This window comes from Salmo trutta, chromosome 37, assembly GCF_901001165.1.
Source record: "Salmo trutta chromosome 37, fSalTru1.1, whole genome shotgun sequence".
NCBI classification, from domain to species: domain Eukaryota; kingdom Metazoa; phylum Chordata; class Actinopteri; order Salmoniformes; family Salmonidae; genus Salmo; species Salmo trutta.
In genome coordinates, this window is record NC_042993.1 from 18407523 (window position 1) to 18434236 (window position 26714).

Sequence of the window (26714 nt, forward strand, 5' to 3'; positions counted from 1 at the left end):
TGCTCTCATCTACCAAGGATATGTGCGTGTCTGTTATTCAAATTAGGCTTCATGACTCATTTAAAAACGTGCTCTGCAATTTCAAGGCGTCTGTCTCCAGTATATGGACAGCTAGACCACGCAAGCGCTGCGCGGGCAGGCCGCCTGCTCTCAAATTACAGCGCATTCCTAGAGTCTACTAAATTCCCATCCAGTCCCAAAAAGAGGACTTTCACTGTGAAATAACCTTCTCCGAAACGCACGGGTCCCTCGGGAGTGAGGGCTGCTTGTGATATATGCCTATGCTCCACTAAAGCAAAACTGTGGGTTGGGATTTCTTCTGGAGAAGTAGGCTACCACGAAAGTTTGAAGCCACTGAAACGTACTGTAGCCTAGTTAAGTATTGTAATTTGCGAGATTTATTGTTACCTTTATTGAAGCCAAAGTACCCTACAATAATGACAACTTCAATGTAGCCTATAGAAGGAGATTAAACAGCTCAATTCAAATGATAAAGTGATAGTCTATGGAAAAAGCCCTGTGGAGAAACCGGAGACTTTACGCACGCTGCATCTTCAGAGCCAATGCTGTCTAGTCTTCAATAAAGTTTGTGTAACCATATCTACATGGTGTCACCGGACATGTTTGCACTATAATAAACGCTGTAAACTTTCCTTGTGGAATGCACCCGAGTGGGGAAAACGATGGTAAGTGTGGTTCATGTTTCCTTAAATCAGCATTCTATTTTTGCTGCCCGATAGCAGAATTTCAAACTTTGTTTTAGTCTGTGCATCCACGTGAAAGTGCTGAATTTGCATAGTCTTGCTGCACTTTTGTTGTTTCTGTTCCTGATAAAGCTGCAGAACAGACAACTTCCAAACCGTTTGGCTAAAAAAGCTAAACCAATTTTATCTGTAGACTACACTATATCGCCAAAATGATGTGTGCCTTTATTTCATGTGATACGGAATTGTAATCCTATTTAGCCTGAAGGAAAAGAAGCAAGAAAGTGGTCAGCTCAGAGCATTTGTTATCGGTCATAGTTTGACACATCAGCACCAAGAGCTGACTTCCTCTATCCATTCTGTCTGTTCTGCACTGACTCCTGATCAGAGAAACGTGTGAGGTGTCATTACTTATGGTAAGAGTATCAGTAGAATGAGTGGAGAGACTAGAAGTAATACATGTTTATATTCTGAATATCTTGCATATTGGGAAAGCATGATAATGTATTATATTAATCTGATAGAAAATTATATGTTCATGCCTTACAAATATTCAAGTTGATAGTAAACCCTCTTACAGAAAGTTTAAAAAGGTTTTAGTCAAAACACTCTTTCAACTGGGTGATCAGGAATCAAGTCTCCCAGTTCCACCAGCCAGCCCCTGCAGTCTCACAGTTTCTTAATTGATTCCATACATGTAGACAGGAGACCCTGGTTTGAACAGCTCCATGGAATCCAAGAATAACTCCAACTTCTCATCTGTTGGACCTTAAATGAAGCATAAGGAGTATTGTGTCATGAATTTTACAACCTGTTATTTATTGTGTTATTTTTACATTTTGAGGAGCACTACTACTCCTGGCAAAAAAAGTGTTTGGCACCCTAGACTGTATTTGAATAGTGATCAGCTTCTGCATGCAATGTTTCTGTGCTCAGACATAAACTCAAAGCTCAAGTGAGGTAGAGAGAGGCATCTTTTCTCTTCAAACACAAGCATGCACTGACTACAACCTCAACCTCAAGTCTGCCTCAAGTCATTCAAGGGGCACCATTGGAATTCACTGCTGTACTCAGGCACACAAAAAAACCTCAAACCCCACAGGATATTGGTTAGACACAATGCACTGTGAGTGCCGTCCATCCATGGCTGTATTCTCAGCTGGGATTTCAGTTCCTGGGTTTGCTTTGAAAGTGAAAGCAGTGCCATAACTTTGTGCGCTTAAAGGGAGGGCCAACCGATGTCAAATACCATATTCCAGGCAGTATCGGGTCTCGGAGCAGAGCAGTCCAAATAAGCCCATGGTTCCTGTCTCAGACGGGATGGAATGCTTGTTGCCTCAATGCATTATGAATGACCCATGTAATATTGGCTTCCAAGTAAATCTGTTTGGAGGACAGGACTCCACACCACTGCAGTTCTGGGGGACAAAACAACGCCCTCTCAATTTAGAAAACACTTAACATTATGTTGCCCTTATGCCATAAACTAAAGATAACGTTAAGTACTTAAAATTATTGAATTGTGATGAAAAGACTGGAGTCAAATACAGTTTCATATTAGTCCTAAACAGGTTCTACAGTACCTGTGGATCTCTTTATATGGACTAGTAGGACTGCGTGAAGTAGGCAAAATTACCATCCAAACACTGGCGTCTGAACTTTTATAACTCACACACTTTCCATCTAGGTTTTAGTGTATGTGTGTGTGTGTGTGCGTGTGCGTACTTGAATGCTTGTGTGCGATCAGTGAAACCTATACAGTATACACTTTCATAGGTGTCAGTGTGCACTGTGCAGGAATTCTACCTAGTGAGCTGACCTTTTCACTGGGAAGAAAGGAACATGTCATAACAGCTCTGAGCTCTGGCTATAAGCTCCTGTTTTATGAGGCCTGATGGGTTTAGAGCGTCTTTACATCTCCCAGTCCCAGAGAGCATTAGGGGAAAGATGGCTCCTGGTAAAAGGTTGATGGTTAGATTAGTCCGGGGATGTGGCTGCAGGACTGTGTGTGGTACTGAGGTTTCCAGAGTGTGTATATTGATGAAAAAATCAGGTTGGTCCAACTGGGGACCAGGAAAAACTCTGATGGGTTGTAGGTTGTTTATAATCTCAGTAATCCACATAGAAAATAGATTTTCAGGAGGGGGGAGAGGATGGGAGGGGAGGAGAGGTCTGGCAGGAGGTTTCTATCACCAAATAGTGGTGATTTTGTTGGTAAATTAATCTTTTGTCTTGTTTTTGTGTTACGATAAAGAAAGAATGTAATGTTGCTTATTCTGGGCCAATTTTGCACCAAAATGGTCATCCTTCTTCTGAAGTTCCTCTCTTGCCATAGCATGTCAGATTAAAAGCAGACCTTCTTAAATGTGCTCACACACTGCAGCCATATGGTTAGAACATTCTTGCTCAGGGGATTCATGTTTTTCATAGATGTTACTAAGGCCTGAAGTTTAGAACATACAGTATGTCCTTAGGCATCATTCCTTAATTTACTAACATGCATGACTGGTGGAAGCATGACAATTCATTTAAATTGTTTCGTCTATCAGGCTTTTTTGTGAAATGTTTAGATTATGATTTCAACTTGCAACAATTGAAAAGGCAAACATGCTCTCAAGTCGGTACCAGTGTTTACCAAACATGCTCTCAAGTCGGTACCAGAGTGTACCAAACATGCTCTCAAGTCGGTACCAGTGTGTACCAAACATGCTCTCAAGTCAGTACCAGCAGTGGTGGAAAAATTACCAAACTGTCATACTTGAGTAAAAGTAAAGATACCTTAATAGAAAAGGACTCAAGTAAAAGTTTAAATCATTTCAACATTCAGACATCATTTACAAACAAAGCATGTGTGTTTAGTGAGTCTGCCAGATCAGAGGCAGTAGGGATGACCAGGGATGTTCAGGTGATAAGTGCGTGAATTGGACTATTTTCCTGTCCTGCTAAGCATTCAAATTGTAACGAGTGCTTTTGGGTGTGAAGGAAAATGTATGGAGTAAAAAGTACAATATTTTCTTAAGGAATGTAGTGAAGTAAAAGTAGTCAAAAATATGAATACTAAAGTAAAGTACAGATATCCAAAAAAACGACTTAAGTAGTACTTTAAAGTATTTTTATTTAAGTACTTTACACCACTGTGTGTGTGTCATTATTTATCACTGTGCAGGCAGGGTTTGGCACGGGGCCTATAAAGTGCACAGCAGAAAGCAGCGCCTCACTGACTACTATTAAGGCTCCTGCTTAACGTCTCTGTGTGTGTGTCTGTGTGAGTGTGTGCGTGTGTAGTAAATCACAAATGTATTCAGCCGGCTAAATGCATCAACAGTGTGCCCCATGGGAAGTCAGTTGGCCAGCATTCATTTACATGCATAGAATACAATGTTATCAGCAGCTAGCCACACTGCCACAGGACAGTCAATTGACCTTAAGCAGTTTATACTGCAGGTGGGTGATATCAATTTGTAATTCAACATCACACTAGGACATGCTGCTCTCATACATCATTTGAATAACTGCAATATTTGACATTTATGCACACTAGTGTCCTGTTCAAATTGCCTTTGTTCTTTGGGTATATCTTGAAAAGTAACTGACTGATGACCTCACCTTTGTTCTTTGGGTATATCTTGAAAGTAATTGACTGATGACCTCACCGTAGGCTACACTGATCCTCTTGTCTTGTAGGCTTTACCTTGTAGATTTTCCTCTGACACAGTAGCAGTATAGCCTTGGGGAATGTTTGGATCATGACTCTCCTGTATCTCACACATCCATCCATACAGTACTGCGCATACAGTTTGCCTGTCACACTTCAATACGTTTTCCACTGTCATTCAGAAAACCTGCGGTGATTTGACTACTGTGATAACAGGATCTTGACAGTGATCCAGAGCTGTCCCCATCTGTCTCTCCAGGCAGGCCCTGCTATGCTCGCTGCTCGGGAGGTTGTGTGTGTGTGTGTGTGTGTGTATGTGTGTGTGTGTGTGTGTGTGTGTGTGTGTGTGTGTGTGTGTGTGTGTGTGTGTGTGTGTGTGTGTGTGTGTGTGTGTGTGTGTGTGTGTGTGTGTGTGTGTGTGTGTAGAATATGTGTAGTGGTCTCTATTTGTGTCTTTTGTGTCTGTGTTAACTTGATATCAATCAAATTCAATCAATCACATTTATTTATAAAGCCCTTTTTACATCAGCTGATGTCACAAAATGATATAAACAGCACTGGGCTGACTTCTTCAGTCTCACACTGTGTGTGAGTGAAACATTGACTGCAGCAGATCGGCTGTTGTCACACTCCTATACTGAGTACTGAGGCCTCTGCCATAACAAAGAGGCGTTGCTGATCGTGCACACGTATACACACAGGCACATACACACACACACACACACACACACAAACACACCCATACACACACCTATACACACACCCATACACACAGGCACACAGACACGTATACACACAGGCACACACACACACAGGCACACAGACACATATACACACAGGCACATACACACATACACATTGGTACACAGACACGTATACACACAGACACATACACGTATACACACACGTATACACACAGGCACACACACACACACACATACACATAGGCACACAGACATGTATACACACAGACACACACACGAATACACACACGTATACACACAGACACATACACATATACACACAGGCACACATACACGTATACACACAGGCACATACACGTATACACACAGGCACATACACATATACACACAGGCACACACACGTATACACACAGGCACACACGTATACACACAGACACATACACGTATACACACACGTATACACACAGACACATACACATATACTCACACGTATACACACAGACACATACACATATACACACACGTATACACACAGACACATACACATATACACACAGACACATACACGTATACACACACGTATACACACACGTATACACACACGTATACACACACGTATACACACACGAATACACACACGTATACACACAGACACATACACATATACACACAGGCACACATACACGTATACACACAGGCACATACACGTATACACACAGGCACATACACATATACACACAGGCACATACACATATACACACAGGCACACACACGTATACACACACGTATACACACACGAATACACACACGTATACACACAGGCACATACACGTATACACACAGGCACATACACATATACACACAGGCACACACACGTATACACACAGGCACACACGTATGCACACAGGCACACACGTATGCACACAGACACATACACATATACACACACGTATACACACAGACACATACACATATACACACACGTATACACACAGACGCATACACATATACACACACGTATACACACAGACACATACACATATACACACAGACACATACACGTATACACACACGTATACACAGACACATACACGTATACACACACGTATACACACACGTATGCACACAGACACATACACGTATACACACACGTATACACACAGGCACACACACACGCATATACACACAAACACACGTGCACAGGACAGGCAAAGCAGCAGATGGTTGCCCCTCTTCTCCTCTTCCCTTCTCTATCTCTCTCTCACTCTCTCTATTTGTCCTCTCTTTCTCTCACACACCTGCAGAGTTCCCTTTGTAGATTAACATCATCAAGTCATTACACTGAAGGTCTCTCTGTGTGCAGCGGAGAAGCACACCTGTATCAGCCTGGCTGTCACTCAGAGAGAGGCTCGGTTATAGAGGAGAATAGAAGCACTGTTGTTCTGTTTGGGCCCCAATCTCACCACTCTTTCTCCCAGGTCCCGGGGTATAAAGCAGAATGTAGACCTATGACTAGCCATTATGAGAATGGCCCTCTGTGGTATAGTAAGAGACCAGTGGAAAGGAGGATATTGCTGATGCTGACTGGAGAGGCAAATGATGAGCAGCAGTTTATGTTTCCGTCTATGGGAAGAGCTGGTTTCTTTTCCCATGGGATGGGGTCGTTGCAGTGAAATACACATCATCAGGTATTTTTATTTATTTTACCAGGCAAGTCAGTTAAGCACAAATTCCTATTTTCAATGACGGCCTAGGAACAGTGGGCTATCTGCCTTGTTCAGGGGCAGAACGACAGATTTTTACCTTGTCGGCTCGGGGATTCGATCTTGCAACCTTTCGGTTACTAGTCCAACACTCTAACCACTAGGCTACCTGCTGCCCAAATTGTGGTATTGTCAAGGTCACTTGGAACTCAGCGTTGCTATAAATCTAGAGAGAGTGTTTGAGTGTGTGTGCGTGCATGTAAGTGTGTGTGTGTGTACATGTGTGTGTGTGTTGCCAGTAAGACTACTTTAATCCAGCCTGGAGTGTCATGTGCATTACTGCTTCCACTCCAGTACACTTACAAAACACCACTTCCTCTCTCTCCCACTCTCCCTCATGAACCTGTGTTCAACCAACCACAGTTTATTCCTTTCCTTTCAGTATAGCCATCTTGCGATAATGTTTTGCTCCATAACACTTCCGGTCAGTGGGATCTCTCAGGCAGCAGAGATGTGGTGACTGATTCAATTAAGGTCTTCCCCTGTCTGACATCAGTGGAGAGATCTCATGCTGCCTTTTCCATGCCATCATGTCATATTACTGTCAGATGATGGACTTTGTTCTCCCTCACCAGTCAACACTACAGCAGAATTGTTTGTTGTGATGTTCTGTGTGGTTTTACAAAGCAGTCAGTGGATTTATTGCATTCTTTGTTAGCCTTTTTGTTGTGAGGAAGGTTCTCGTTTATTTTTATTTTTCAAAGTTGCCTCAGCGCTGAGACTGAATGGTCATGTGAGACTAATTATTCCCTCTCTTTGACTAGAACATCTATTTAATGCACACAATAATAACCTACATGAACATGGAAGCAATTCATTTCATGTTAGAAAATACCCCCATTAACCTCCTGTGCCCATTGTCACGAACCGGCTCGAAGTTCGTAACAAAAGGGAGACAACGTGGAGACAAGAAATAACAAAATATATTTATTAAATAAAGTAAACTAAACTAAATACAATTAATAATGGTCTGTGTAATCAGTAATCAGTAGTGTAAGTGAGTGTTTGCATGCATAAATATGATAATGTGGGGTGTTGAAAGGTGCCAAAGCAAACAAACAAAAGGCCACAAAAATACCACAACAAAATCTATAAAGGTGTCTGCATGGAGAGAGTCTCCTCCATGAATGGGGAAGAGGTGTATTTATCCTGGGACACACCCAGGCCCAGGTGTGTCTCATGTCGCTGACGACCCTCCCAGCTCCGCCCACCGGCATCCTAATAAGGAAAACGAGAGCAAAGAGAAAGAATAGAGTGAGAGACTGGTGTGATGACCCTCACAGATAGACACACGTGCACTTATGCGAATAGATGTTTTCACACAGTTTCACACGTACAATTCATACATGCCCATTACCAAGTAGATGATGCCCATTAACTGAATAATATTCTGTGTGTAGTCACAGTGTAACCATTTTGTCATGGTAGAATGGCGAGAGAATGTACTTCTTTGTTCTGCCATGCAGGAGTTTCATTCTCAACGGGTGATTAACTACAACATATCAGCAGGAAAGAGAGAAAGCCTCCCTCCACATACTAGTGTACGTGGTTATGCTAATAGAGCTGCAGCCCAGTGCTTTTCCAGAATATGACTGTGACAGTCCCTAAAGCCTGACCACCAAGAAAGTCTGTTCTCCTCCCACTGAACAAGGCTACTTTGGGAGCTCTTTTTAGATGCTATTCTCGGTGTAATATTAATGCTATTCATCTACAGTATTCACCCTCTCCCTTTCACTCTCCCTTTTTCTCTCTCTCCCCTCCCACTCTCCCTCCCTACTCCCTACTTCCACCTTTCTCTCCTCTTTCTCCTCCTCCCCCTCTCCGCTAAACACAGAAAATAATGAGATAGATTTTCTCCTAATCTTCTTTGAATCCTGTAAAGCATTTGTTGCATGTCTCAGCATTCCTGCAAACCTGTCCTCGAGCATTCCGTCTACTAAAGGAGAAGAGATGTAAAAAGAATGGAACAGAAGGTAAAGGCATCAGACACCTGGCCTGCTGAAATGAGTGGGAGGCTATAGTCTAATAGAATTTCAGCCTTGCGGTTGTCATAGCTGGAATTAGACTGAAGTGGAACACAGACAAATGCTGAACAACAATTGGTAAAGATCACTGCAAGAAAGGTAATTGACGAGGATGACTCCACTTAATAAAGTTAAGCTACTGTATACTTCCTGTATTCTTCGAGTGTTCTTTGTGTTAGATACAGTTGAAGTCGGAAGTTTACATACACCTGAGCCAAATACATTTAAACTCAGTTTTTCACAATTCCTGACATTTCATCTTAGTAAAAATTCCCTGTCTTTAGGTCAGTTAGGATCACCACTTTATTTTAAGAATGTGAAATGTCAGAATAATAGTAGAGAGAATGACTTATTTCAGCTTTTATTTCTTTCATCACATTCCTAGTGGGTCAGAAGTTTACATACACTCAATTAGTATTTGGTAGCATTGCCTTTTAATTGTTTAACTTGGGTCAAATGTTTTTGGTAGCCTTCCACAAGCTTCCCACAATAAGTTGGGTGAATTTTGGCCCATTCCTCCTGACAGAGCTGGTATAACTGAGTCAGGTTTGTAGGCCTCCTTGCTCGCATGCGCTTTTTCAGTTATGCCCACACATTTTCTATAGGATTGAGGTCAGGGCTTTGTGATGGCCACTCCAATACCTTGACTTTGTTGTCCTTAAGCCATTTTGCCACAACTTTGGAAGTATGCTTGGGGTCATTGTCCATTTGGAAGACCCATTTGCGACCAAGCTTTTAACTTCCTGACTGATGTCTTGAGATGTTGCTTCAACATATCCAAATAATTTTCCTCCCTCATGATGCCATCTATTTTGTGAAGTGCACCAGTCCCTCCTGCAGCAAAGCACCCCCACAACATGATGCTGCCACCCCTGTGCTTCACGGTTGGGATGGTGTTCTTCGGCTTGCAAGCCTCCCCCTTTTTCCTCCAAACATAATGATGGTCATTATGGCCAAACAGTTCTATTTTTGTTTAATCAGACCAGAGGACATTTCTCAAAAAAGTACAATCTTTGTCCCCATGTGCAGTTGCAAACCCAAGGATGAACCAGACTTGTGTAAGTCTACAATTTTTTTCTGAGGTCTTGGCTGATTTCTTTTCATTTTCCCATGATGTCAAGCAAAGAGGCACTGAGTTTGAAGGTAAGCCTTGAAATACATCCACAGGTACACCTCCAATATACTCAAATTATGTAAATTAGCCTATCAAAAGCTTCTAAAGCCATGACATCATTTTCTGGAATTTTCCAAGCTGTTTAAAGGCACAGTCAACTTAGTGTATGTGAACTTCTGACCAACTGGAATTGTGATACAGTGAATTATACGTGAAATAGTCTGTCTGTAAACAATTGTTGGAAAAATGACTTGTGTCATGCACACAGTAGATGTCCTAACCGACTTGCAAAACTATAGTTTGTTAACAAGAAATTTGTGGAGTGGTTGAAAAACGAGTTTTAATGACTCCAACCTAAGTGTATGTAAACTTCTGACTTCAACTGTAGGTGCTAAGATGTGTTGTGTGGCCATGTAACAGATCATATAGCATGTGAGCTGAAAACTGTTCAACAGCAGCCATGCAATACAACAATGACTTTGTGTCAATTTCGTGCTATTTTGTTTTTCTGATGATTAAAATTCCTATCAAATGTGACACCAAGGCATTTGTCTTGTTTTTTTGTGCTGTGGTTTGGTGTTGAGCTGTGTATCATACCCCCTTGCTGTGCATGTCTGCTATAGAGAAGTGCTAAAGCCACTAAGAATCAACACGATGTCTTCATGTTGACACAGTCACACGGTCACACAGACACACAGTCACACAGACACACAGTCACACAGACACACAGTCACACAGACACACAGACATACAAGGTGCTACATGCCTGACCACTAATTAGAGCTGGTTGGCCAAACCACTGGGAAAACAAACTGAGTCACTGGACAAGACGACACTTGGCTTACATCCCGAATGGCACCCTATTCCTTATATAGTGCGGTACTTTTGACCAGGGCCATAGTGCACTAAAATAGGGAATAGGGTGCGTTTTGGGACTTAGCCTTTGCTTATCCTAACCAATGCTCCATAGCTTCACCTGCCTGTGGCACAAAACCCACAAGAAAATAGACCCTGTGTGCATCTGAAATGACACCCTATTCCCTATATAGTGCACTACTTTTGTGCAGGATTTGGAAAGGGTCAAGACAGGGTGCATCTGTGTCACTTCCACAAAATTCCAGAACTTTGGAATGTGATTAATGTGTTCTTGGAGAGCAGGTTTCATCAGTGAGTGTGAGTGAGTCTTCTGGCTTTGCCAGGTGGAGGCTGGTGTAGTGAGTCACTGGAGGGAGGGTGTTGGACCGTGGCATAGGGAAACTTCAGCTTCATCTACCCACCGCCAAAGAATATCTCTGCTGCTCAGGAGTTTATTACAATGTACAGTACAGTATAGGTGCAGGACATATCTTATGCAAATTAATCCCTAGATATACACCCTATGGGCACTTCTGTAGATATGAGAGGATTGGATAGGTGCAAGCAATATGGCGGGAATTTCACCTGGCCTATCAGAGGGCAAGATGGAGCTACCACCATATTCTGGTGGTATACTATATTCCACCTATCCAACTATCTCATATCTACTATTCATATGCCTGGGGGTTAGCTGGGTAAGTCAGCTGGGTAAGTAGTCGATCTTATTCAGACAGGGATCTCCACGGACATCTAAAAGCCCATCAGGACCCTGACTCAGACAGAACTACTGGCATGACATTCTTTCAGAAGAGCATAATGAAATCCATTCACAGGTGGGGTCTGGGAAAGCTGTAAAACTGTCGTCAGCCACCGACTGGGAAAAGATCTCATGGGTTTGAAACATTCCTTCGGTTGAATTCCCTCAGAGAGAAAGAGAGGAGCGAGGACAGGACAGAGGCAGGCAGAGGGACAGCTGATGTAGGTTGTCTTTCTGAGAGATGACTGCTTTCACCTACTATTGGTTATGTAATTAGTAGAGTTGCATTGTGGGCCAGTAAAGCTGATCCTTGATGGCAGTTTCTCACTAGTCACTGTTACTAAATATTCAGCTAAATGTAACGCAGACAAAATAGAAAAATAAAGAAGAATAAATGTATGAAATGTATGCATTCACTACTGTAAGTCGCTCTGGATAAGAGCATCTGCTAAATGACTAAAATGTAAAAAGTGATTAGAAAAAAAAGATGGAAGAAGCTAAGTTATATTCATAATAATACTGTATGTATGTGAAGATCGAATGGAACCATAATATTTAGTCTTTAGTATTTTTTAGGATCCCCATTAGCTGTTTCTAATAGGGATCTTCCTGGGGTCCAAACAGAAATTAAACATTACATCATACAAAACATCATACAAATTGACATTATTGTATTACAATTTTACAATACTATATTACATTACTAAGAATAATGTGTGGGTGCGTGTGTATAGCATGTGTTAGTGTGTGTCTTCAGAGTCCACTTTGTGCTGTGAGGTGGTGTTTTAAGGGTAATTTATTTCTGATTTTATTGCTTGGGTTAACTGAGGTGGGAGAGAGTTCCATGTAGTCATGTCTCATAGCCTCTATAGCTATACCATAGCCTCTATAGCTATACCATAGCCTCTATAGCTCTATACCATAGCCTCTATAGCTCTATACCATAGCCTCTATAGCTCTATACCATAGCCTCTATAGGTCTATACCATAGCCTCTACAGCTCTATACCATAGCCTCTATAGTGCTATACCATAGCCTATATAGCTATACCATAGTTTATATAGCTCTATACCATAGTCTCTATAGCTATAGCATAGTTTATATAGCTCTATTCCATAGCCTATATAGCTATACCATAGTTTATATAGCTCTATACCATAGCCTATATAGCTATACCATAGTTTATATATCTCTATACCATAGCCTCTATAGCTCTATACCATAGCCTCTACAGCTCTATATTGTAACGATTGGCGTCGGGTGATGAAGAAGCGGACCAAAACGCAGCTGGGAGCGAACACATGTTTATTCTTACACTGAATAAAACACGTACACAAAACCAAGAAAATGCCTGATCATTAACTGCTCAACAAAAAGAGACAACAACCCACAAACATCGTGGGGGGAAAAGGAACTTAAATATGATTCCCCAATCAGAGGCAACTAGCGACAGCTGTCTCTGATTGGGAATCGACAGAACCCAACATAGAAATACGCCCCAAAGCAAGGCTATACCAAAACATAGAAAATAAACTATAGAAATGCCACACCCTGACCAAAATAGAAGAGTTCACCTGGTCAGGGCGTGACAGTACCCCCCCTCCAACGGTGCGTACTCCCGGCGCACCAACCTAAAGTCTATTAGGGGGGGGACCCGGGTGGGCGCCTCACCCTCGGTGGAGGCTCTGGCCCCGGGCGTGTTTCTCCCCCTGCCTCCACCCTAGCCCTACCCCTCTGGCCCGGACTGGACCACGGTGGAGCGGCATGCTCAGGCTCCGGAGCGGAGCCGCCGACCGGAACAGGACTGGTCACCGGTGGACCGGACACAGGCCGTGCCGGACTGTGGACACGCGCCGTGGGCCTGGTGCGGGGAACAGGGACGGGCCGGACTGGCCTGGGGACACGCACAACCAACCTGGTGCGGGGAGCAGGGACGGGCCGGACTGGCCTGGGGACACGCACAACCAACCTGGTGCGGGGAGCAGGGACGGGCCGGACTGGACTGGGGACACGCACCACTGGCTTGGTGCGGGGAGCAGGGACGGGCCGGACTGGACACACGCACCACTGGCTTGGTGCGGGGAGCAGGGACGGGCCGGACTGGACTGGGGACACGCACCACTGGCTTGGTGCGGGGAGCAGGAATGGGCCGGACAGGACTGGGGACACGCACCACTAACCTGGTGCGGGGAGCAGGGACGGGCCGGACTGGACTGGGGACACGCACCACTGGCTTGGTGCGGGGAGCAGGGATGGGCCGGACAGGACTGGGGACACGCACCACTGGCTTGGTGCGGGGAGCAGGGATGGGCCGGACAGGACTGTGGACACGCACCACTAACTTGGTGCGGGGAGCAGGGATGGGCCGGACCGGACTGGGGACACGCACCACTAACCTGGTGCGGGGAGCAGGGATGGGCCGGACTGGACTGTGGACACGCACCACATTCGCCCGGCAAGGGCGAGGTGCTGGCACAGGACGTGCTGGACCGTGACCGCACACCGGCGACACAGTGCGCATAAGCGGCGCCGGATATCCTGGACCGAGGAGGCGCACTGGAGGTCTGGAGTGCACAGCTGACATCACCCGTTCTGGCTCAACGCCCACCTTAGCCTGGCAAGTGTGGAGCGCTGGCACAGAACGCACTGGGCTGTGCAGCCGTACCGGAGACACAGTGCGCGTCCTCGGCGCAGGATACATCGGGCCGAGAAGGGGCACCGGAGGCCAGGAGCGCTGAGCCGGCACAACACGTCCTCGCTGAACACTCCCCCTAGCCCGGCACAGAGCTCACTGGGCTGTGCAGGCGCACTGGCGATACCGTGCGCACCTCTGCCACCCAAGGCTCTTCCTCCACGCTGTCCCTACGCAGGTCCTCCAGGACCTGCCACATCTCTGCCTCCTCCTTCGCCGTTATCCCCCACGAGAGCAGTGGTCTGGGCTCTTCCTCTGCCCTTCCGGACCACCCCATTAGCCCCCCCAAAAAATTTTCTTGGGGGTGTCTTCCGGGCCTCCTCGACCGCGGAAACCTTCCGCCAGGGTCCTTTCCCCGACATGATCTCCTCCCAGGTCCAGAACTCCTTCCCCTCGCGAGCCCATCTCTCGCGCTCCTTATCCTCCCGCTGCTTGGTCCTGGTTCGGTGGGTTGTTCTGTAACGTTCGTCGCCTGGTGACGAAGAAGCGGACCAAAACGCAGCTGGGAGCGAACACATGTTTATTCTTACACTGAATAAAACACGTACACAAAACCAAGAAAATGCCTGATCATTAACTGCTCAACAAAAAGAGACAACAACCCACAAACATCGTGGGGGGAAAAGGAACTTAAATATGATTCCCCAATCAGAGGCAACTAGCGACAGCTGTCTCTGATTGGGAATCGACAGAACCCAACATAGAAATACGCCCCAAAGCAAGGCTATACCAAAACATAGAAAATAAACTATAGAAATGCCACACCCTGACCAAAATAGAAGAGTTCACCTGGTCAGGGCGTGACAGTACCCCCCCTCCAACGGTGCGTACTCCCGGCGCACCAACCTAAAGTCTATTAGGGGGGGACCCGGGTGGGCGCCTCACCCTCGGTGGAGGCTCTGGCCCCGGGCGTGTTTCTCCCCCTGCCTCCACCCTAGCCCTACCCCTCTGGCCCGGACTGGACCACGGTGGAGCGGCATGCTCAGGCTCCGGAGCGGAGCCGCCGACCGGAACAGGACTGGTCACCGGTGGACCGGACACAGGCCGTGCCGGACTGTGGACACGCGCCGTGGGCCTGGTGCGGGGAACAGGGACGGGCCGGACTGGCCTGGGGACACGCACAACCAACCTGGTGCGGGGAGCAGGGACGGGCCGGACTGGCCTGGGGACACGCACAACCAACCTGGTGCGGGGAGCAGGGACGGGCCGGACTGGACTGGGGACACGCACCACTGGCTTGGTGCGGGGAGCAGGGACGGGCCGGACTGGACACACGCACCACTGGCTTGGTGCGGGGAGCAGGGACGGGCCGGACTGGACTGGGGACACGCACCACTGGCTTGGTGCGGGGAGCAGGAATGGGCCGGACAGGACTGGGGACACGCACCACTAACCTGGTGCGGGGAGCAGGGACGGGCCGGACTGGACTGGGGACACGCACCACTGGCTTGGTGCGGGGAGCAGGGATGGGCCGGACAGGACTGGGGACACGCACCACTGGCTTGGTGCGGGGAGCAGGGATGGGCCGGACAGGACTGTGGACACGCACCACTAACTTGGTGCGGGGAGCAGGGATGGGCCGGACCGGACTGGGGACACGCACCACTAACCTGGTGCGGGGAGCAGGGATGGGCCGGACTGGACTGTGGACACGCACCACATTCGCCCGGCAAGGGCGAGGTGCTGGCACAGGACGTGCTGGACCGTGACCGCACACCGGCGACACAGTGCGCATAAGCGGCGCCGGATATCCTGGACCGAGGAGGCGCACTGGAGGTCTGGAGTGCACAGCTGACATCACCCGTTCTGGCTCAACGCCCACCTTAGCCTGGCAAGTGTGGAGCGCTGGCACAGAACGCACTGGGCTGTGCAGCCGTACCGGAGACACAGTGCGCGTCCTCGGCGCAGGATACATCGGGCCGAGAAGGGGCACCGGAGGCCAGGAGCGCTGAGCCGGCACAACACGTCCTCGCTGAACACTCCCCCTAGCCCGGCACAGAGCTCACTGGGCTGTGCAGGCGCACTGGCGATACCGTGCGCACCTCTGCCACCCAAGGCTCTTCCTCCACGCTGTCCCTACGCAGGTCCTCCAGGACCTGCCACATCTCTGCCTCCTCCTTCGCCGTTATCCCCCACGAGAGCAGTGGTCTGGGCTCTTCCTCTGCCCTTCCGGACCACCCCATTAGCCCCCCCCCAAAATTTTCTTGGGGGTGTCTTCCGGGCCTCCTCGACCGCGGAATCCTTCCGCCAGGGTCCTTTCCCCGACATGATCTCCTCCCAGGTCCAGAACTCCTTCCCCTCGCGAGCCCATCTCTCGCGCTCCTTATCCTCCCGCTGCTTGGTCCTGGTTCGGTGGGTTGTTCTGTAACGTTCGTCGCCTGGTGACGAAGAAGCGGACCAAAACGCAGCTGGGAGCGAACACATGTTTATTCTTACACTGAATAAAACACGTACACAAAACCAAGAAAATGCCTGATCATTAACTGCTCAACAAAAAGAGACAACAACCCACAAACATCGTGGGGGGAAAAGGAACTTAAATATGATTCCCCAATCAGAGGCAACTAGCGACAGCTGTCTCTGATTGGGAATCGACAGAACCCAACATAGAAATACGCCCCAAAGCAAGGCTATACCAAAACATAGAAAATAAACTATAGAAATGCCACACCCTGACCAAAATAGAAGAGTTCACCTGGTCAGGGCGTGACATATATAGACCATAGCCTCTATAGCTCTATACCATAGCCTCTATAGCTCTATACCATAGCCTCTATAGCTCTATACCATAGCCTATATAGCTATACCATAGTTTCTATAGCTCTATACCATAGCCTCTATAGCTCTATACAATAGCCTAATCCTTTCATTGATATGTGATTCAGATAAATAACTGCCTCTGGATTTACCATACAGTAGATTTGAATAACATTGAGAGCATATTCCATAGAGATCCATCTGAATTGATTTATCTCTATGGCATACATACTCTATATGCGATGGAGACTTTATGGAATGGGACCGGTTTGTATTTAGGCCTATGCCACAGAAAAGTAATTCATCATCACAGAGGCTGCAGTAGAAGTAAGCCATCCAGAATCTGGTTGTGTCCCAAATGGCACCCTATTCCCTATGGGCCTCGGTCAAAAGGAGTGCACTATATACCATTTGGCACGCAGTATCTGTCAGCACATTCTGGATGATCTGGCGTGCAGAAGGGAATGCTGAAATATCTATGTGTTTGCCATAGTATTTGTCTCAACTCAGTAACTGTAACTTTCCTACAATATAAGCTGAGGAAAGCCCAGCTGTGGCTGAAAAAGGCTTTATTTACACTTGTGTGCATTGCAGCCGGGATACATGTGGATCAACTCTCTCTCTCTCTCTCTCTCTCTCTCTCTCTCTCTCTCTCTCTCTCTCTCTCTCTCTCTCTCTCTCTCTCTCTCTCTCTCTCTCTCTCCTTAGTGTTTTAACAGAATAACTTACCAAATCCTTTAAAAAAAAAGTTTTTGGTTTGCCGTTGTCCTTCAGTCTGTATACCGATATTTGCATTTGTCAACCTCTGAGAGATTTAAGTTTCCTCTTCTGTAAACACACACTGGAATCTGAGCTGTTCAGTTCAAGGGCCGACCAGCGACCGTACAGTTTAGAGAGTAAATATATGATCTTTGATTTATGGCTCTGCTCCATTATAATCATGGCTTTTTGGTGGTTTCCTCCCAACTACAGACCTAACGTTCTCTTTGTTTCCTGTTTCCCATGCATGCAGGCCTTGAGAGTGTGGTCCAAGATCTGCTGCAAGAGGTGGGCAGTGTGGGCCTTCCTCCTCCTCCTCTTTACCCTGTCTGTGGTGGTGATCAACACCCTCCCCTTCCCCCCCTCTGAGACACACAGGCTGCCCTCACGAGGCCTGAGCTCTGCTGGAGCCGAAGGGTATAGAGCGAGGGCTAGACCCAGGGAAAGGGCCTCATTGGCCCCTCACCACCAACACCATCTTCCTCTACCCCTCAACGGTCACAGTGGAGGTTGGAAGCAGAGTGTCAAAGTCAAAGAGTCCTCAAAGCATCACCTGGTCATGGCCCAGCCCAAACTGGATAGGAGAGCAGCTAGCATGACAGATGAGAGAACTCACAACAACTACAAGAAGAATCGTAAAACTAAGGGCATCGCCTCCAAAAGGAAAAAGAAGAAAGAGATGCCGCCAAGTTCTAGTAGAGACAAACAACATGATATCCAGCCATTGACAGTCAATGATGTGCTAATAAGGCATGATGGAAGCCATCTAACCAACTGCAGTGGTTCAGAGCACTCCACCCAGCCACCACCTCTTCCCAGACAAGGGAACCTCCAGCCAGCCGTGACCCAGACTGTAGCGCACAGCCAGAGCCGCCCTTCTACTGCCGCCCTTCTACTACTCGGCCTGTCTGACTCTGAGCACAAATGTACTCCAGATGAACAGAGGCAGGACCAGGGGCACACCAGGCAGGCAGGGCAGGCAGGGAAAGCAGGGAGGAAGAACCTAACCAAGCAGCAGGCTGTGAAAAGGGTCCCCAGAGAACTCAGGAAACGTGACAGACAGCCTTCGTCTGGGCGTAAAAAGACCCGGTCCACAGCAGAAACAGCAGCAGAGGCAGAGAAAGGGAGTGAGAGGGAGGCCCACTGGTGTAAGATGTCAGCTGGAGAGAGGGAGTTCCCAGACACTGACACACGGAGAATAAGGACTGGGGACCCTGACTCTCTGCCATGGCTCAGCAAGGACGATATTCACAAGATGGAGTTCCTCTCGGGCAGCGAGGTTGTCAGTAAGGCCAGGGTCCCAGCCCACGGACAGGTCCTCCATGTAGGGCTGAGTGCCCCTCATCATCCCCCTTCTCTTGGGGCTCCATTGGCTGACCACAGTGGGCACTGCCAACAGGGTCTTTGTGCCTTGATCAAACGTCCAGACGACTGGTTCGAAGTCTTTGCTTTCCATTTAGACCGTGTTCTCGGCTTGAACAGGAGTCTGCCCACAGTGTTCAGGGCCTTCCACAGTGACATCCTGCCTTATAAATACACCAGAGGGCCAGCCAGACCCGTGGTGTGGTGGGACCCAGGCATCCAGCACCTGGCTGATGATGACAATGACCAGAACTCGTTCCCTCTCACCTGGCCCCAGTACCAGAGCCTGCTGAGGGCCAGGTGTGGCAGTGGCAGCGGCGTGGCCCTCAACGAGACCCCCTGTGTGGGGGTTCACCATGCGGAGTGGGGGCACCTGGCACTCTTTGACTTCCTCCTACAGGTATAGAACAACTGATAACACTCTGTATCCTCCAATCAGACTTGTTAAACCCTTTTATTTAACTTATTGACAGCACTGATTTGAACGTTTAAGAGATACATTGGCTAGAGTTAAGAGGTCAGAAAAACTAATAGGTAGTGAATGTGACTTTTAGATTTTATATGTGACTGTTATATTTTATATGGCTCCTAATGCCAGGCATTCTAACCCGATCTTAATTCCTAACCGTATCCCTAACCTTAGCCATAACCTTAACTCATTTTTATCCTGATGTGCCACTCAAACGTACACATCCAAACTGATAGCATTCTATATCCTTTCAATCGCACCACGTGAAGACAACCTATGGAAATAATGCATAGACTAGAGTTCTGATTGAAATCTCACCTCACCTTGAGAGATGTAAGTTTTGTAAAGTTGTTATTCCAGTACGCTGTATAAACGAACAGTTAGCTGGTGATTCACTTAACGTCACTATGGAGGGCCCAGTTGATAAGGACTAATGAGGTCAGGCAGACTGGGAAAACTCATGGCAGCCAACGGTCCTTGCTTGTGTCCCAAATGGCACCATATTCCTTATATAGTGAACTACTTTGACTATAATCCTATGGGCCCTGGTCAAAAGTGGTGCACTACAAAGGAAATTGGGTGCCATTTGGGATGCAACTCTTGTTTTGCATTTATATTAAAGAACATTCTCACTGGATGAAATCCACCGACCTCGTCTAATAGTAGGCTGGCAGTCCTTGATAATGAGCCTATTTGAGCACTGGATTGTATTGCCAAGGTCTTATCATCTGAAGAACTCTACTCACTAAACTGCCTTTGATTGAAAGATGCCGGCCAATGAAAAGAGTGTGGAGATCTCTCTGTCTGGAGCGATAAATGTAATTGATTATCAGATAATTATGTTTTTTCATGGATCACAGGTGGAAGGGTATTGTAGTGAGTGCATCCCATCAGCTTACTAGACATACAACAAAATAAGTCATTACTTCAAGCATTGGCTGTCAGTGCAGCTTACCGATCGCTGCAGCTGTACACAGCCCATCTGTAAATAGCCCATCCAACCAACTACCTACCTCATCCCCATATTTGTTTTTGTTTTTTCTGCTCTTTTGCACACCAGTATTTCTACTTGCACATCCTCATCTGCACATCTGTCACTCCAGTGTTAATTGCTAAATTGTAATTACTTTGCCACTATGGCCTATTTATTGCCTTACCTCCTTACTTCATTTGCACACACTGTATACAGATTTTCTATTGTGTTATTGACTGTACGTTTGTTTATCCCATGTGTAACTCTGTGTTGTTGTTTTTGTCGCACTGCTTTGCTTTATCTTGGCCAGGTCGCAGTTGTAAATGAGAACTTGTTCTCAACTGGCCTACCTGGTTAAATAAAGGTGAAATAATTTTTTTTTTTTTTAAATGATCATTCTCCATGCTAGATGAATGAACATTATCATTCTCCCTACTACAGTAGATGAATGTATCAGCGCAGTTCAATAAAAAATCAACACAATGTTTGTCTCTAATTTAGCTTCTATCTCGTTTATGAACTGCCTGTGATCTATAATGAAGTTGGAGATCTTTATTGTGTAAGAGATGATGGCTGATGGTCCTTGTAAGAGCCAGATGGAGGATCATTGTGTGTGTGTGTGTGTGTGTGTGTGTGTGTGTGTGTGTGTGTGTGTGTGTGTGTGTGTGTGTGTGTGTGTGTGTGTGTGTGTGTGTGTGTGTGTGTGTGTGTGTGTGTGTGTGTGTGTGTGTGTGTGTGTGTGTGTGTGTTTGTAAAGCTGAGACATCCTGAGAGGATGTAATTAAAACAGGGCTGATAAGGCCAGCTCTGCCACAATGTCACTCTAAATGGAATAGTATGTCAGTCTAAAACTGCATGGGGAATATCTAAGCTGCCATTAGGGAATGAGAGGTGGCAATAAAGCCAACAACCCAATGATGTTTATTGCATGTAAGAGAGAGTTAGTACGTATGGTATAGAGAGAGTACATTGTACAATATTTGACACACAAACACACACACACCAGTCTCGGTCTCCATCAGGCCTCTAAAGACCCAATGACTGGCAGCTGGCAGTGTGAAGTCAAAGTCAGGGTTGCCATGGTGATGCTCGGCAATCACGGATGCCTAAGTCCACATTAGGAAGGACTGAGAGGAAAGTGATAGCAGCTGCTCCTCTCGATGTCTGTCTCTATTGCCAAAAGAAAGTCAATTTCTTTGTTTAGAGAACACCCCAGAAGAAATAAAGAGTGTGCTGGTGCGCTCAGATGGATGAAAACTACAAGGCCATGGAGACTTAGTATTAGGTGCTCTTTGAAAAGGGTGGTCTGTGACTGGCAGAAAAATTATGTGGATGACACCACATAGTAAACAAAACATTTAGAAAAATGTCGTGGGGCTTACTTTTTCCATCCATTCCTTTGTTACTGCAGGGTGAACAGTCATCGTTACATAGTCAGTACAGATTGCGGGCAGAATACATATTGTTTCAGAAATTAATGTCTCACAATGAGAAGGAAACAATTTTTCTAAGGCATAAAGAGGCTGAGTAAACATATTTTTTTTTAAATGCCTCTAAAAGAGATGAGTCACAAATTGCATTCTTTGATTGTGTTCAATATAAATGATTTCACTTTGGAGGCTATTACAGCGTTTAATCCATGCTACCCATTCTATTAAAAATAGAAAACGATTTAATAGAACACCCAACCACTGAATCAACTCAGTGGTAGAAAATATGATAAAGATAAAGAAAGACTGTCTTATCTCTTTGTGAGATGGAATAGAATGGGTAACTGAACTATGGGGGGAGATAATAGTGGCTGAATACAAAATGGAACACTATTCCTATACAGTGCACCAGATTTGACTGGCTCTGATTAAAAGTAGTGCACTATATAGGGAATACGGTTCCATTTGGGATGTGAATAGCCACTGTATGAATAATACATGAGTAGTCTCTTTGCAGAAGTCAATACCTGTAACATGGCCAACTGTATTGATTGTATTGATTCAGTGGAATTGCTGACTGGGACCCTGTAACAGTTGTTCCTACCTGCTCATTTAACACATCTAATGGCTCTGATGTGGAACCTAACACCAATTAGCAAGGGGAACAGTGTGAAGGACACACAGTCACACACGCACTTTGCCTGGGAAAAACAGAGGAGACAGAGGACCTTGCGCCAAGTGTCCTCGTTGTTGTTCATTGCCTTGGATGCTTTGAATTGCCATTGTAGGCTAAGAAGGCTACCAAAGTATTGTTATGAATTAGTTGTGAGTAGGCTTTTTGCTTTGCTTGTGATGTTATTGTGTGTGATATAGACCTTAATAGCATGTCTTGTTTCCCAGAGACTTGGTGGTTGTGTAATATTGTATGTCAACACTGGAACCGTATCCAGGAGACTCTTGTACTCTGTCCCTACGCGAATGAGTGTATTCTAGTGTAAGGGTGAAATGTAGTAGGGATGTGAAAACTCCTGAAGGCGCTAAAGAAGTGAAGCGAAATGGTGTGGTGTGAGTTTTACCACAGAGAGGCCCAGACAGCCTTGGGGGCATATCTCATCTTGGTAACACTCAGAGGAGTGTGGCAATACCTTCACTTCTCAGTTTAACAACAGTGATGACATTGCTCCCTTCCTCCCCTGATAGTTGGTTTGTTCTGCGGCGTAATGAGGAAGAGAATAATACCACAGGTGTTGATGTTGCATCATAGTGTTTAGCGGTTTTTTTGTGTGAAAATGCAAAAACAAATAAACTGCAGTAAATGCATACATGCATGAAAAAATATAATATGATGGGTGTTAACTTTGAAAAAAGAGCTTCCTTCTTTAAACAGTGATTATTGAAGTTGGTGAAGTGGAGAGAAGTCAGCCTGAAGTTACAATAAATATGAATTTAAAGTACACTTAAAAGTTTGGCTGTACTATAGCATTCTTGTTCATAGAATTGGACGTGCTGCAATAAATGAGGTGGCAAAAGAAGCAGTCTTACTGCTTTTGCTAGCTTGCTCTGGTTTGCCCTCACTGCAATGACTGATCCACCTCTTACTGTAATCAACTCTGGTGACCTCTGACCTCAAAGTCAAAGTTCCCGCAGGGGTCTGTCTCACACAAGTAACTACCTCCTCATCATCCCTCCTCTCACGTCCTCTCACCATCCCCCCACTCCTCCTCTCACCATTCCACTCCTCCTCTCACCTCGCTCTCGCTCTCGCTCTCATGCCAAAGGCTTAAGCTGTAACTGTCACTGACTCTATCAACACTTTGCATTTGGAATTATGTTAACAAAATGATCCATGGAGAACAAACGGTAAGAGTTGTTTGCTATGGTTGATGATTTCAACAACAAAATATATTTTTAACTTGTTTCTTGAAGTCACCCTTGATTTTCCTCTTTGAAAGCTGTTCTGGAGTCTGAAGTTCTTTATAAAGAAAGGACTGAAGAGATCCTATAAATCAGGAGTTCCCAACCTTTTTTCACCAGGGCCCCTTTTTCACATGTAAAAAAATGTCATGCACCCCACCACTTTTTTTATTACTGTTTATTGAGATAGCATATGTTAAATACACCACCAGCTTGAATTTGTTTCATTTGTGGGACCTGGGAAAATGGTGTTGTTCTGAAGCTAATTACCTGCAATTCTACGTTTTTTAGAGATAATGATCTTAATAATGGATAAAGAAAGTAGTCTAGACTGTTATCAAATATGTTTTATTATGATAGTCTGAAATGACGCATAGTCCAATATCTTTCACTCCTCGAATTTAGAATGTCGTAGCTCAGCTTCTGGATGTCATAGAGACCAATCAAATATAATCCCATGTGCATCAGAGCTGTGTCTTCCTTGGGTGTTTTACTGCTTGTTTCTAGCTTAAAGAATCACAGATTTATGTGTTGTTTTAGATCGGTATACAATCAGGAATTGTAAAAAACTAAAACAATTGGGAACCCTTGCTACACAGTTCTGTATGTAATTCCATGGAAAGGACATTGTTGATGGTCAATCCCAACTAATCCATGTTCTTCCATCCCCCCCGTGCAGGTGAATGATCGTCTGGACCGGTACTGCTGCGGTTTCCAGCCTGACCCAGCAGAACCATGTGTGGAGAACCTGCTACATACCAAGTGCAGGAACTCAAAGGATCTAGTGCTGGTGCACATCCTGGTAACTGTCATATCACACCCAAGAAACATCACATGGACATAATGTATGGGCCATTCTGGCTCAGACAAGGCTTACTTACTTACTTGGTCATAATGTAAGATAATAGCCTGCAGGAGGTTTAGGAGGAGGCTTGTCTAAATAATCGAATAGGACAATGTAAACAGACCTCTACATTTATTAATATTATTACTACTATCCAGACCTTTTCTTCTTAACAAAGAGAATTTCGATGTTGGACAAAGATGATCACTATTCTTTTACAACTGCTCTGTGGGAAAATTACTCCCTCTTTCCACTGAACCTGCTGAACTCATTGCTGATACTTGGTACTCGCTCTTGACAAAGACAAATAGAATTCTATTAAGCACATTACGCTTTATTATTTCAACTGTATCTATATACTGGATTCTTGACCTAGCTCACTGTAATATAGTGTATCTTCTGCTGTACATATCATTCTTAGTCTATGTTCTTGATGTGCAGTATATACACATAGATTGCATTTGAATTACTCATACAGTGTTATTTGGGTTGTTAACTGGATCTGTCCTGACAATTCTGATTTCTTATTTCTTCGTTTTTGAAGATGTTAAGTGTACTTTGACATTTTTAGTACATTGTTAGGAGCTAATTACACAAGCATTTCACTGCACCCGCTATAACACTATATGTGACCAGTAAACTTCGATTTATAGTTTGATATATAGTGAGAGGTCTAAAAAAGTAATATCTAGTTTAAAGTTATTCTCCCAAGCCTTCATCTCATCTCATAATTATTATATTAATATCTATCAAAGAGATACAGTTAGTGTTGATGATACTTTATGCTAAACTATACTGTCTGTCTATGTTTTTTTCTACAGGTGAGGAGGGCAGAGCCTACCAGACTGGTGTTTATAGACAATGCAGGCAGGCCAAATCATCCCCATGACAACCTCAACTTCCGCTTAGTAGAGGGCATCGATGAGTGAGTACAAACATCTATTATCCAGTCTCTATTCAAGGCTAGACAGAATCATGGAAATAGGCTTAGTACTGCACTATATAGGCAATTGGGTGCCATTTAGGAAGCACCTTAGTGTACAGAAGCTCAGTTGAACCCTACATCAACCCCACATCACACAGCCTTGATGTGTGTTTTCTAAATCCAGTGACGCGAGTGGGCGGATCTTCATAACTCTAGCGATGCATTGTTATGATTTCTTTCTGAATACTTCAGAGATGCAGTATAACTGTTGGTAGATTAAACTAAAATAGCCCACATCATCACAATATGCTCAGTCAATTGGGTTTGATATCCGCTGTCTGGTATTTGTCTGGATTTGACAGTCTTACTGTATTTTTCTGGCAGGTTTCCAGAGAGAGCTGTATCAGTTCTCCAGTCTGGCTGCTTGGAGAGCATGCTCCTGAGCTCCCTGTATATGGACAAGGAATTCTGGGAGAGCCGAGGGGGGGCACGTGGCCTGAAACCTCTCATCCACACTGTTGAGCAGAGAGGGAGGATTCTGCTGCAGCACATCCACGACAAGAGACTGAGACTGAACAGGGATTTGTGAATCCAATGGCCCAGAAGGCACCCAGCAGCACATTCATTTCATCCAGGCAGGGGGTGCCAGCGACAGACATGGAAGCCTCCTCAAGGTCCCAGCCAGCCTAAAGACACAGGGTGTGTCTTAAATGACACCCTATTCCCTATATAGTGCACTACATATGACCACAGCCCTTCATTGTCTATAAACACCCTACAAGCCCTGGTCAAAGGTAATGCACTATATAGGGAAGAGGGTGCTCTTTGGGCCGCAGATACAGTATGCCTGCTCCATGCTGGTTGTGGTTCCCATCCATGTTGTGTCCATACATCTTGCCAACATCCCTCAAGCCATGCAAATTATGTTATTGAAATTGCACCATCTTCTTCCCTGCCTGTTCATGAGGTGAGTTTTGTATTTTCTAATAAAAAATAGCAGATTGAAAGATTTA

The 26714-nt window shown here is 45.4% G+C and overlaps 1 protein-coding gene across 1 annotated transcript; it reads left to right on the top strand.

Annotated features, from left to right (window-relative positions):
- Positions 1 to 307: 307 nt before the first annotated feature.
- LOC115177115 (Golgi-associated kinase 1A-like) lies at positions 308 to 26714 on the top strand. Its single transcript, XM_029737635.1, has 5 exons — positions 308 to 686; positions 18038 to 19546; positions 24612 to 24734; positions 25598 to 25701; positions 26086 to 26714. Exons 1-5 carry the CDS (start codon positions 684 to 686, stop codon positions 26288 to 26290), a joined length of 1944 nt encoding a protein of 647 aa, XP_029593495.1. The 5' UTR covers positions 308 to 683; the 3' UTR covers positions 26291 to 26714.